At 46.7% G+C, this 14,599-nt stretch overlaps 1 protein-coding gene across 1 annotated transcript in view; it reads left to right on the forward strand.

The window, feature by feature from the left end:
• Positions 1-7,928, forward strand: part of LOC144121050 (neprilysin-1-like) — an 81,260-nt gene extending 73,332 nt beyond the window's left edge. The window contains exons 21-22 of the mRNA XM_077653969.1: positions 1,455-1,531; positions 5,784-7,928. Coding sequence (XP_077510095.1) covers positions 1,455-1,531; positions 5,784-5,883 — 177 coding nt within the window. The 3' untranslated portion in view covers positions 5,884-7,928. The remainder of the gene's footprint in view (positions 1-1,454; positions 1,532-5,783) is intronic.
• Positions 7,929-14,599: the final 6,671 nt, after the last annotated feature.

Raw genomic sequence — 14,599 nt, forward strand, 5'->3', positions numbered from 1 at the left:
AGAGTCAATTGTTGCACTATAATTGCACAGCCAAGCGCAGAGACAAGAGAGAGAAACAGAAGGACGGAAAGGCAGAGAAGTAAACCAGGCGATGCCCAATAGGCTACCCTACACGTAAAGGGGGGGGGGGGTGGAGAAAGGGGGAAAAAGGGAAGAAAGAGCGGCAACTTCACGTTTCCATCGACCACTACTATGACACGGGGGCAGTCGGCACACGCTTAAAGCTTAAAGTTTATAGTCGAGAACTCAAACCCGAGTCCTTTAAGAGCTTCAGGAGCGCCTTCACCGCTTTTTTTTTTTGTGATGAAGGTTTAGAACAAGGACCCAGAACCTTGGTTTCTGTAAGAGGAGGAAGGTCCAAGTGGCGGAGTGTAGCAGCCAGGAAGCGCTCAAAACGAGGGCAGTCACAGAGTAGGTGCCCGATCGTTTCATCGCAACCGCACTGCTCACACGCTGGGGAGTCTGTCATTAAGTGGAGGGGCCAGGACATTGCAATGAGCACATGATGGCCCGTCCCACCGGCTCAAGCGCGTCACACTCGACGTTGGCGGAGAGAGTACGTATGTACGTGCCTGCATCGTACAGGCAGCAGCTGTGTGCAAGCACATCACGTGTTGCGGCAGCCCGGTCGCAAAAAGAAATGACCGAACCCACCCGCGCACGCTACAGACCGTTTCTACCTTCCCTCTCACTCCTTTCATCCGTCTCCTCACAGAGTGATCATGGTGTAGTTAGTGGCCATAACCAATCAGACAACTACTGCGCCTTTGCTTTGTTCACAATCAGTTTGAATTTTTTACAACGTTCTTTGTAAAAAATTCTTTACCCGCCGCGGTGGTTCAGTGGTTAGGGCGCTCGGCTACTCATCCGGAGTTCCCGGGTTCGAACCAGACCGCGGCGGCTGCGTTTTTATGGAGGCAAAACGCTAAGGCGCCCGTGTGCGATGCGATGCGATGTCAGTGCACGTTAAAGATCCCCAGGTGGTCGAAATTATTTCGGAGCCCTCCACTGCGGCACCTCTTTCTTCCTTTCTTCTTTCACTCCCTCCTTTATCCCTTCCTTTACGGCGGGGTTCAGGTGTCCAACAATATATGAGACAGATAGTGCGCCATTTCCATTCCCCCAAGACCTATTATTATTATTATTATTATTATTATTATTATTATTATTATTATTATTATTATTATTATTATTATTATTATTATTATTACAACCTTCTTTTTCAACTATATGTTGCGATTTCACAAGTCTGCATGTAAATTTTCACGCACGGATTACGAAAGATTGAGCCATGCAGGGTGCGAAATGATCAAGCTAATTTAAGGATCTCTGATTTGAAGGTACTGTACTGCAGCGGCGGACGCGGTACGCGAAAGATACCCCAATCGTTGATGCTCTTGAGCAGATGTTGAACCAACATGCTTAGACATGTGGCTGTCTGCTCTTGTTCGCAGGCGTGGTGCACCAACATGAGGACGCAAGAGCTGAAGAACGACATCCAGTACGACACGCACAGTCCATCAAAATACAGGTAACCGGGCCCTGATGATCTCACCTTTACTTTCTATGCTCTGTCTTCTTGAAACTAACCAGGAAATTTCAATTTCGTTTTTTTGGGGGGACTAATAAACGTTTAAGGTAACGCAGCATTCATTTATTGCTCGCAGCAGCCCTTACCAGACGGGACAGCAACTATCAAAGCTAAATCAGCACGAACACAACACTGTGTTTCTTGCATTGCCATTATGGCAATGTGGTGGCCAACAACAATATTTTCGCGTGCTAGCTGCTATGTGATTTCAGCCCATGCATAGATTACACCAGCTACGCGTTCTATGGTGATATCTGCTTTTAGTAAGGCAAAGGTACGCTTCTGGCCTACAGTATGGTGTACTGTTTTTTCATTTTTCTTCACTTGCACCGCACGTTAAACTGGAGTTTCGTTCCAGTGCGATGTGCACCGACATGAGTTAAATTTACGCACATGCATCCTATCTTTAACATATTCATCAGCCATCAGTCGAACATCTCCTGTCCAAGTAAATGTTCATGCATTCGCAGTGTCTGTTTTTTAGGGGATGCGAATCAGGCCTGTACTTCAAACTGCGAGCCGTTCATAGTAGAAAGGAATCAGCCTGATCAAAGTTTTCACTCCAGAGCGTTAAGGGTCCCGTTCAGCTCAGAACATGGCGTCGTAGGTGGCGTTGGCGATAGCCGTTGGCGTTTGTGTGTCGAGAACATCAGGATTGGTAAGAAAGGTCATGACGTCACAGCCAAACCTCCTAGCGCGGGTAATTCAAACACCCCACACCGATCACACAGAACAACAGTGATGACGCCACTACACAATTTCCCATTGGTCTACGGGTCGTGAAGTTCTTCTACCACCATTACGCTGAGCCTCTCAAGAAAAAATTAGCTGTAGTTTAAGCTTTGGTTAACCCATGGTGAGAATCGAATGCTTCTTTTGCGTGGCTACGTTCACAAATGCCACACACACACTGCCGAACGGATTGTCTTTAAAGCGTCGATGAAATGCCCGATGGGGCAGTTGCCACCTGCCACGGTGGGCAGATTGTGATTACGTCAGTAGGTCACATGACCTGCCACGTGACACCACGTGACACCTGTCACGTGACTGCACTGACGTTGCCATCTTTTTCAAGCTTTCGCTTCAAAAACTTGGAGGTCTTCTTAGCCATATTCTAAAAAAGAAATTGCGATAACATTTAAAGGCAAACTTCCAGCTTTTGGGGGGTCCTCACATTGGCGGTGTGCTATGGTTGGTCTACTGGTGGTCACACGCCGTTGATGACGGAACGACCCTCTCAATCGCAGTCATAGATCGCGGGACGTCCTCATACTCCTACTGGCGCGGTGGTGCAATGGTTAAGCGTGCAGGGAGTCCTCAAATCTCTACTGGCATCTCTACCACTATTTCTTTTTCTGGTGCAGAATGCAGAGATGAATCATTATGCGTATTTTAATTGTAGCATAAAAGAAAACGGGGGCAGTTATCGTTCTCTAAATACGACGTAAATGAAACTGCTTGAGTCCAGTGCAACCTACGGACGTGTACAGCGTTAAGCATCTCCACAACTTTTCCACATGCTTCATCAGCCCCTGCAAAAAAAAAAAACAGCGCTCCTGTTGCAGATGTGTACTTACGACTAAGTGTTAAAATTCAGCTCCTACACTGAAAGTGTCCGTAAAATTTAAGACTTTTGGGGCTCCATCTTCAAACGCTCTCTCTCTCTCTCACACACACACACACACACGCGCACGCACGCACGCACACCCCCCCCCCCACACACACACACACACACACACGCACGCACGCACGCACGAACGCACGAACGCACGCACGCACGCACGCACACACGCACGCACGCGCACACACACACACACACACACGCACGCACGCACGCACGCACATACACACACACACGCACAAACACACGCACACACACAGAGACAGGCAGACACACACACAAGCTAAGTGGTTGATCCTCCAATAGGGATTACGGAGCCCGTTACCCCGCTTGCGTAGTAATATCGGAATCTGGGCGCAGGCTACTTGAGCGCAGTTAAGCAGATTTATTTTCGGGAGGCTTACCGTCGTGGTGGCTGCGACGGAGGCGAATACAGAAGCTCTCACAGCCCCTTGGCACACAGATGCCAACCTGCCTCTCCATCGCCCTTTCACTGCGTGCTCATGTGCGTATTTATTTATAAGCGTACTGCGCGCGCAAAGGTGAGGCCCGGGCCGCAAATCCGTGCGTCGATTTTTTTCAACATCCGCGCTCTCTCTCGGTGATCTGGGAGGGCGCTTGGACTGCAAGCCATTGCTGCAACGGAATACGCAGCAGCGCAATCCACAACCAATCCTTCGTTAATGAGATGTCCGCCGACTATCCCTTCTGTGCCCCCCTTCCCCCATCTCTCCCGAGAAACCCTTTCGTTTCCGTTTTGTTCTGCGCTTCGCAATGCGAAATTTCTGACCTCGGCTTCTGAGCGGCTTTAAAATTCCCCCGTGGGCTGCAGAGCGCTCGAAGTTGGCGCGAATCGAAGCCCAGCAATGCCCCGGGGGGGGGGGGGGGGGGGGGGGGGGCGGCCGTAAATCCACGCGGATAAGGGAGAGGGTGCCTGCATTATTTCGGACAGGAAAGTTTTAAAGTGGGCGGATTTAGACGCCCACTGCCTGGGCGCATGCAATATCTGTCGTTGGAAAGCGTTATTGGTAGCGCTTAGCAAGAGCGGGGGTGCTAAACAGCGGGGCCGTGTTGTCCAATTCCGAGTAATATTCGGCGGTACCGGTGGGTGCCCTGTGAAGGCGACGATAATCCGTTAAGGATTCCGAGCAACACTCATTTTAATGAACGATGTGTCCTTGAATCTGACTACCACGGACGGTTCACCTAGCCTGCCGATTATATTTTGGTAGCACTGAAGCGGAAGCAGCAAAGTTGCTACTTCACCGAAAATACCAAAACTCATTTCGTTACTCTGCTATCTATCATCGACTGTTATCCTACTGCAAGGATACTTTGTCGTATTTACAGAATGTGATGTATGTGTTTTCAACATTGTCATCTGTTTCCTGTTTCTGTTCCTTGTTCCTTTATTCGCGCTGTTTTCGCCAGTAACATACTACGGAATTATTTAGCAGATGTGTTCTCACCTGTTTATGTTCACTCGTGGCCTAATTCATTGAATGGACACTATGTAACAATATGCAGCAGTTTCCCTTTAGAGATCATAACTTAAGCACCTCCTCCTCCTCTATTAAAAATTGGCAGCAAATTTTCACGATCCCTGGTTATAAAATCAGTCCGCTAGTGAGAACGAGCATTCGCTTGCGCCTATTATTGCGGCAATTCTCGTAACCCGGCGGGCTAGCTTCTGCACCGGTTCTATCACACTGCGAGGCAGCATTCGTTTCTCAATGTCCGTATTCAGATGAAACAAATGACGTTGGAGCCATGTGAATGTTAAGCTTTCAACTGACCGGAAACAACAAAAAGAAAACCTTTCGCCCCCTTATTTCCTCCCTTTCGTTTTGATGCCAAAATATAAGATATAGCCTGATTTGTACGGTCTCTCATAGCCCGGGTCGCTTCGGGACGTTACACCCCAATAAACCAAACCATCATTTGTGTGTTGCACACGTGTCTCAAAGCGCAGGGCCTTCACGAAAAGGTTGAGGTATTTCACGCTTTTTAATGAGACTTCAAATTTGCAGTCACACCCGATTACTATGCACTGCCTAATGGCTGCTCTGGCGACTGCCTTCCCTTTTAAAGTAACTGCTCCCTCAACCAGCGAGAGAATTTTACAGTTTGTACCCCAGCTGACAAGTCGCAGATATTTATTTATTTATTTACAAAAATTGTTAGCCCTTGCGGGCTGTTACAAGGTGGAAATGGGATAATCAGTCAATGCAACACAGTTACAGCTGTTTTACAAAGGTTTCAAGGCAATATATTTTGTCGAATACGCGTCGGTTAAGGTTATTCCAATCTATACATGTTTTAGGTAGAAACGAAAACTTATACACATCAACTCTGGGCATGTACGGCATTACTGCAAAAGGATGGTTAGTACGCGATGACAATCTTCCTGGTGGCCGCAAGTACAAGCTTGAATCCAGATTGAACATATTGTGATAAAGATGATAAAAAAACTTTATACTGGCTCTCTTAAGGCGGTTTTTGCACGTCGGCATTGCAACATGTCTTGTCATGTTCGTCGTTGCTCACGTTCTTTTTCCTATCCGCCTGCAGGGTTAACATCCCCATGGGCAACCTGGTCGAGTTCTCGCACGCCTTCGGATGCCCCGAAGGGACGCCCTTAAACCTCACTCACAAGTGCATCCTGTGGTGAACGAGGCCTAGACCAGCGGCCAACCGACAACCATCGCTTTACCAGGGAGTCCACGCCGGAACCACTCCACGAGAACCCCTTCACGAGCCACTGACGGACCGCATATCTCGAACGCAGTTGTACGGAGAGTCCGGGGGCCACAAACAAACATAAAAAAGGAGAAAACGAACAAGTAAACGTGGCCCCCGGCTCTCCAAGCAACCTCTTCATGTGACCCGCGCAGCTCATACCACAACTCGAAGGTCATAACTCTTGTACATACGCGCGTGCGCTTTCACTCGACTTCGTGTTGTTGTCCAGTCGTCGCACGAGAACCCTTAACGATGTACGCAGTCACACCGCAGAACAACATCACGAAGAGAATCTCGTCGCGAGAAAGTTGTTTTTTTTTTTTCATTTTTCGTTCGTTTTGTTTCTCAGTGTGTGTGTTTTTTGTAAAAAAAAATTGAAATGAAGAAAGTGTACATAATGCATTTCCTTCATCTTTGGTTTCCTCATCTTTCTTCGTTTTTACTGCGTTCAAATTTTCGTATCAAATGTATAGGTTAGGTGAAATCAACTTTCTAGCTTTCTTTCATACCCAACAATTCTGCACAAAAGCATTTTTGAGAGGAGAAAAGTTTATTAACGCATAATGTGACACATATAATGTGACATTTCACATAATGTCACATTTCAGTATAACAATCAATATATCGGCAGATCACCGGACTACTGTCTTGCATTTTTTTATTAACGTTTTTGCTATCGTCAAAAGCATTCCCCATTGGTTTTTTTATGGCAGTCTACTGTTCGATGCGATCGGTGCAAACACTCTAAAAGAAATATTTTGCGACACATCAGAAGAACGGACCGTCGCCTTTAATATTTCCATAAGTGTCTGGCACCAATTTCCAATTTTCGAAATTTTTGTTCGAAAATGATGGACATGAACGACAGCGATCCGTAGAGATCTTTGCTACTAAATATGGTACTAATATTTCCAAGCGTTCCAAGGAAGATCAAGCGGATGGGACAATATACTTCTATTCGCCTGGCGTGCTATTTTCTATGCGGTTTGCGTACACACTGGCAACCACAGGGCTCACTGCGTGCGATGCCTATCCCACACCAGAAAAGGACGATCTATCTAGCATAATCTGGAGCTAACAAAAAATAGCGCTGAAAAACGTTTTGACTTTCACTTCAAGATCCAAGCCATATCTTCCTGAATCCGACGATGATGAGTTCCCCAACGTCGATGTTTCGTCCATTTTTAATAATGTATGGGCCGAAGCACTTCAGATTATTGCAAGTATACCAGCTAGTTCATTTTCCTTAGCTATAGCTTCGCACGCGACCAAGAAATAAAAATGGATTGGGTGCGGATGAAGTGAGAGCGCGAAATGCGCACGAGAATATCCTGTTGCAGCGCTGCCTTCGAGAAGAAAAATAGTTACAAAATGGGAGCTTGCCTTCGGTGGCACGAATTCTCGACGACACGGCTGGGCCTTCCTAACATTGATGGATGAGGCATCAAAATGATATCTGGTGGTATCATCGCATTAGGGCATCGTTATCTGATTTCGAAGGACATAGTCGTGCGGTTGCAGAGAAGGGCAGAGAATGTGCATATATTATTTATTTACGTCATGGTGGTAGGCCTCGAAATGGAGGCCGTTGCAGGAAAGAGGACTAAGTTTGCACAAAAAAAAAGTTTCAGTACAGTCCATACAACAGTACAAAAAACGCGGGATAGCAAAACACGTTTTAAGAAAGGCAAGGGAAAGATATATTTACACAGACCGTAACTGTTAAGCAACACAAAACAAAGATTGTCCACCAATGGCGCTTATTGCAAGCTTGTCGAGACGGCCAGAAAAGTATATTGAGATGTGCACGTGACAGCTTTCCTGTGTAGTAAGCTTCAAGCTATTCACAAATTCAAGAATTTGTGTAATCATTGTAAAGCTGCATTTGTAGAAGCATTTGTTATGTTCTGAGTCATGGGTTTACTGACCACCTTCGAGGCATGATTCAAAAGCAAAAGAAAAAAAGGGCACGTGAAAAAAAAACAAATATTGCAGGACAACGTGTTAGTGGCCATGAGAACTCCCAAGAATGACAGTTAGAAGGCACTTCCATTAACTGAGACTGCGAGGTGTCTGTAGCGGATAGGCAGACCGAAATGGCTTTCCGATGCTGCATTGCTGTCTTTCCGGGCAAAGTTGTATGCAGAGAAGGCCGCACTATGCAGGGTAAAAGCACGTGGCGCAATAGAGCTCGGCTTATTGAGGGTGTAGTTAAGTAACCTCCGAGTCTGAGTTAATCCGTGAAAAGAAGGCCGAACTAGGAAAAACAAAATAAGAAGGCCTTCGATGCCTTTTGCTGCTGACGGGCGTCATAGGTGACTTGAAAAGTGGTAAATTATGCTCTACTGACACGCGTTCTTGGTGTCATCCCTTTTGACACCTATATATACTTGCAAGCGGTATTTGGCACACAGTGAAATATTATTTGTCGTTCAGCGACGCCACTGTAACCTTAATGCTAGCTGCTACCACCGCCGAGGTTAGGGCCCCGCCCCTCACTGATATCGGTCGAAGTAATACCACGCGACGAGGCTAGCTGGGTAACAAGCGTTATAGATGCCGGTGGAAGACGAAGCGCCAAGTATTCTCCGCGAGATAGTTTGCAGTGATCAGTTTCTCGGCCCATTCATTCGCGCCTGTCCTGCTGTAAGTGGAAGCCTTTCTCAGAGCGTCAGCCGTTATTGGTTCGTTCCTGAGTTTCGCGCCGTCGTCGCGGGCGTCGGCGTCCGCAGCGCCACGCGTCACCTACCTCAGTTGGCGGGTGGCACTGTGGAAAGAGGGATGACCCCTCTCCACATTTAGGAGAAATTAGGCAGAGGGAAGAGGAATAGAGGGTGGGAGGTGACTGGAGACCTAAAAGGTTGGGCGTCAGCTTCGGCTGCGGAAGATGGTTGGTTCGAGATCCACCGCCTGACAAGGATTGGTACAAATGTCCCCCGGCACGGCGCCTGGCTTTTAAGCCGAAAACCTTTAATGGTTCATACTCACGCGTCGGGTGTAACGCTGTCTTCCACGAATAACGCGGCAACTAATCAGGATAGCAGAAAACGAATGGTAGCTTCAGATAAAGGGGACAAAATGTAACCTCCACGCCAAGTTTGATGACTGCATAGTAATTAGTTAATTAACAATAGCCAATTATAACGAAAAACAAATAAAACAACCAAATGCGTCAGTATAGCGCGGACATCGATACAGCGACGGCAGAGGGTGACGTCACACCTGAGGTCGTCATGGTAACGGCGCGCACGCTGGTGGCGCCACCTGCGCGCCGCCACCAGAGAAGCCAGAAGCCAAAGAAGACAAGAAGAAGAAGGCCAAAGAAGCAGACCGCAAGCAAGCGCCAATAACGTCGTGTAGATCGAAAGTGTGGCAAGGTAGAAGCCTTTGGGAGTGCCACTGGTATGGGAACCTGCGAAGCTAGAATCGCAGTCGGCAAGGCCAAAGGGTTTCGCCTTGCCACACTTTAGATTGGCAAAGTGCTCCCATAGTTTTTTAGGGGTGGGCACTTCGAAAAAGCTCCGCAAACTCTGCTTCCCCCTTTTGAACAGCTGCCTTCAAGCATGGTTCGTGTTAGCGTGTTCACATGGTGATCTAAATAGGAGCGCAAGTTAACTGTCACTACGGTATGCGATCTTTGGAAAGAAGTTCACTTCAGAGTGTCACTGCAGTCACGGGCAAGTCCGGGTTAACCTCCGGTGGTATGACTTTGCGAGAAACGAAAATAGAACTTGTCTGTGAAAAATTATTTGCTACAATACCACAACTAGCGATCAAACATTCGCGTTACACACTCATAATTCTCCTATGATAACTTTTTTTTTCAATTCTATGAAGCATTGCACTTTCACATAAGCCCTGGTGACGCCATTGGGCTAGGATGCTCTAGAACTGGCGAGCCATCCTCATAATAAAAAAATGTGGTTTTGCGGAAAAAGATGTAATTGTAGCGACATCCAAGTGGGCTTCTTGAAATCAGCGCCTTCCCTGACAGTCCCTGCTTCTAAAATTCTCTTTCACCGTCTGGAGTACATCGACACTCGTAAGTACAAATTTTACCTTCAAGTTTTGCGGCTGGCGGAAATTCACTGATGTAGCAGCGCAATACCGTTCGCCAAGCGGTTCAAGCCGGCCATCTATTGTATTCTCCTCATTAATGACCTGCCATACATCAGCATTGCATAGCACCCTATGTTCTCTCTCATTTTTTTTAATGCGAAAGTATTGGATGGCTCGCCAACACGAAAACGCGGCGCCGCCCAAAATGTGGCGATGTTACAAAACTTGTAGTTGGTGAAAATGGTGTGACGTCATCTAAGGCGGGAAATACAAAATGTTAATCAGTAATAGCCAGTAGTACACTTTCAACTGCACCAACTACAAAGTAAACAAAAATGCAATAAAATTTTAATAGAGTCATACTGTAATTGGAATAGAATAAGAAAAGAATTGGAACACATTTAGAATTGAGCCGGAAAGGAATTTCAATTCAACTGCAATGCTTTCGCGTTATTCGCACGTAAGTTTCTTAAGTGGCCCCAGTTCTTTTACTGAACTACGGCTTACAAGTCGACCACATAAATTATGAAATCTTTAGTGTGAATTCTACTGCCTGCTGGGCCCACAAGACCCCGTAAAGCCTTTCGAAGTCGATGATAATCACTTCCTCAGAAGGTCGAGTCAAAGGTTGATTAAAAACTTTATAAAAAGTTGAATGTGCAGTCCCGGACAGCTGCTCGGTATATCTCAAGAACAAAGCCAGAAAACAATAAAGCAGGATACCCTAGCGTAGGTTATAGTTTCCATTACCTTGAGAAGGTAGGACTGTGAGCGATAGAAGTGTTAATAGCCAACTAAATCTGCGGAGACGGGTTGGCCTGTCATCAAACGAGCTAGGAATTATTTTTGAGATGAAGCTCTATGATTAAGGCAACTACTGATTAAGGCTACTCCGAAAAACTCACGAAGTGGAAATGGGTCACCACGGAATCTAGCACTGTGATAGCAAAAAGACTCACAGTAAAAACTTTGTAACAACTTTACTTACAACTTACAACTTTTTAAGGCGAAAGCCTTAAAGCGCTAATACTCACAGTGAAGGTGTACGTCCGGCTCATCTTGGCGCAGTGCCAGCTGCTACCCTCCCTCTCACCGGCGCGCATCCTCCTCTCACCCCCCCCCCCCCCCGCCAACTGGCGGCGCATGCGCATGTGCGCATAGCAACAGTGACGTCAGTCGCACCGCTCGCCCCAGTGGCAGCTGTGGCGCACGCACAGTTGTGTATAGCAACAGGCAGTCGAGGTGGCACAGTATTCAGGAAGACTTTCGCCATGCACACCTTAGGCCCACAAAGTGTCCCCGTAGTTTTTTTTTCTTCTAATGCAGGCTGCTTTTGGCTCCCCTAGGAGACATTCCGTTGTAGTTTGGTTCTCAACACCAGGTGGCAACAGCACACGAGGTCTTTCTGCATTGCATATTGCCACGACAAGGAAGGAAAATCTTTTTTCGTGTTTCTTTTTAATATTCACGACACGAGCTTCTGTCGCATGACAAGAACGGTTGTCGTACGACACACAGTTGTGTTGCGCGACAGAAACACGACAGAAAAATTCTGTCGTGCGTTTTGATCGGCCAGACTGTGAAACCTCACGAAATATTTGTCATTAAGTCCTTCGTGACCGAGCAAAAGCACTTCACAAGTTTCGGCGCTGTTATCGGTGGCGCTTGCCAGTACAGAGACAGCGCAAGGTGGAGAGCAGAGTCCTTTCCCGGCACGGTCACGATACTGCGGGCGCCACCGACAACCGCGTCGCCGTTCGCCAACGCTCCCGCTGAGGCCACGGTCGTTGTGGGCTATAAACTTTCGACAAAGACTGCACATAACTCTGCACATCGCACACTCGTGCCTCCTTTTGGTAGTTTGCCGCAGCCAGCGGTAATTCGCCTGTGTTCGACGAATTTAGCGCTGCCCATATCGGAAATGGTGTGTTAGCTGGAAAACACAAACTAACATTTCTCGAAAACGTCAGCTTGGCAGCATCTTTTTCTACATACTCATGAAAGCAGGTTACGTTTTCTGAGGTAACATATAACTTTTTTTCCCGATGTTTCGAGCGTCCTGCACACAAGTGGAAAAAAAACAATAAACGTGGTCTCGTGTTCTCGAAATTGATTATTTGAAAAATTTTGAGGCTTCAGACTTAAATTTTCGAAATATTACAACTATTCGCAAACAGAAGTTTCTATAAAGGCGTGTAGAAAATTCGCACAAATTTCTTGCATACTCTTAGAAAGCAATAAATGTCGCGCTTTTAAAAACTACATAGGCGTGTAGAAAATTCGCACAAATTTTGTGCATACTCTTAGCAAATAATACTTTCCGCGTTCTTCAAAACTACCTAATTCTGCTGTTGAGTCCTTGCGCTTACAAGATTTCGACTGGAGAAAAACTGATAGTACCGCTGCGGCACCTTGAAGCGAACCTTATAAAAGAATAGGGTACGCGCCAAGCGGTGGGACACAGCCTCGCAGAAGCTTTGAAGGCGCGCTTTCATCCGCAGGCAGCATGCTGTTTACAAGTAGGCTCATTTCTCCGCCGCTTTATTTAATAAACAATGACTACAGCCACCCCGTACATGGAGTGGCTCGTTAAATATGCAAAAACCAACCCTCCCCGCCATTGCGTGGCGAGGGTACTCCCGTTCGCGGGTTCTCAGAGTTGTGCGGGCAAAGTGAGCAGCGCGTTTTATGCCGGTGCCAGAGAGACAGGATGTTGGCAGTAGAGGAAGATAAAAGACACAAAGCAGTATGCCCTAAAGCACCACCTTGGCCCCCACAAGCTTGCGGGCGCCCCATTAAGCATTTATGCTATTGCACACACCAGGCTTCAGAAAACCAGGCCGCAGGGAGCAGGAAACAAGCCACCCGCAGCGCGTGTGGACGCTCAGGTATATGCGGGCGGAAAGTTTGGATGATACAAGGACGTCCCAGCCGCTGCTATAAGGAGTGCGGCATGGTTGTCCAACGCTGTTGCCAGGGGGCACGGTTTAAGGGAACGAACGCGTTTTTTCTCCATAATGCCAAGAGCAAACCTACAAGTTTTATGGCTTTGCATGTGGAGTCGAAAGTGAGTTTGAAGAAATTTATTTTTCATGAGGCCTTGGTGCATGCGCACGTGATGAATGAAACCTTTCGTCTATGGGACGAGACGCAGCGTTGCGTATTATAGCCATTGTTTCTGCGACACTGTCGCGAATGATATGATGCTCGGAAAAGCATGAGGGGTGAGCTAAAGATAAGTGAAACAACAAATAAAACAAGAAAAAAATAATTTTGTTGCCACCTTCGCCCATGAGGCGTACCGTGACGACAATTTGCTGTCACAGAGTTAACCAACCGTTTTTTTTTCTTTTGACGCGATGGTACAAGATGTGTCGATCGTACGTGAGACAAGGTTTTATCGACCTTCTAAAAAAAGAATTGCACTTTTAAACTATCAGCCTCAATCGGCGTGTCAGGCCTTTGTAAGGCAGTCAGGAGCATGTCCAGTGACTTCTGGCTAACACGGTTTTTAACACATGAAATGGATTCGACCATTAGCCTTTTAATTTTAGATGACGTTTCTGCTCTCTGGCTGTCCAGTCTTTCGGTTTCCACTATCGCGAGTTCGCTCATTTCGTCCGTCCGGCCGCGCAGATACACCAGCGCAAAAACCACACATGGAAGCCTGCCTTTAGTGGAAGCCTGCCTGAGCAGTGCAGGTCTAAGCAAACCTGTATATCAGAGCAGTGCCCGTCTATTTACAAGCTTTGGGGGGGGAGCACATGGGCCTCTAAGGGAGCCCATAGAGGCCCTGTACGGATAGGTGCCCTGCTGCATAAAGGAATACCATACTGCATTTTATGCAGTAAGGTTCTCCATGCTATGCACGCACGGATAAGACTTAGGCGTTTTTTTTGTTTTGTTTTTTGTCTTCTAAGGCGCATAATTTATGTTGCTTTTCAGCCGAAACTCAGTTGGGAGCCAGTGTTTTGTCCTGTCAGATCCGATTTATTAAACATCGTATCGCAGCTCCTGAGAAACGCAGGACAGCATTACACAGCGCGCTTGGGATTCAGCCGGATGATTTTTTAATGGCCAGGAGCAGTGCTCTATCTAAAAGCATTCTGGACGCATGTTCTGGCATACGCAGAGTAGCCACGCTGCACTGGGGTATTGAGCATCACTGCATCACTAAGTACTGGGGTATTGAGCATCACTAACATGTCAGAAACGATGATGCCGGTAGAGCGCATTTCGAGAAGGAAAATTTTAAGCACCTCTTGTGAACCTAAATTGCACATTGCCGTTAAGCAATGCCGAATTTTTCACGATAATCATCGTGAACATCAACAAAACGACCGCACTGATTTCTACTACCACTGCAATCATAATTATTCCCATCGCAATTATGATCATTACCTTCCCCACAATCGTCTTGTAGAATAAATACAATACGCGTCATACTTGAGAGGGTAATGCAAAAAAAAAAAACGTGGTCTAAGCTATAGCTTTCATCTAAACAGTAAAACCAGAATGATCTGAAGATAAAATTTCGCATAGAGAGGGCAACGTCAAACTCAGATATTTCTTTCTTTCTATGCACT

This window comes from Amblyomma americanum, chromosome 2, assembly GCF_052857255.1.
Source record: "Amblyomma americanum isolate KBUSLIRL-KWMA chromosome 2, ASM5285725v1, whole genome shotgun sequence".
Lineage (NCBI taxonomy): Eukaryota > Metazoa > Arthropoda > Arachnida > Ixodida > Ixodidae > Amblyomma > Amblyomma americanum.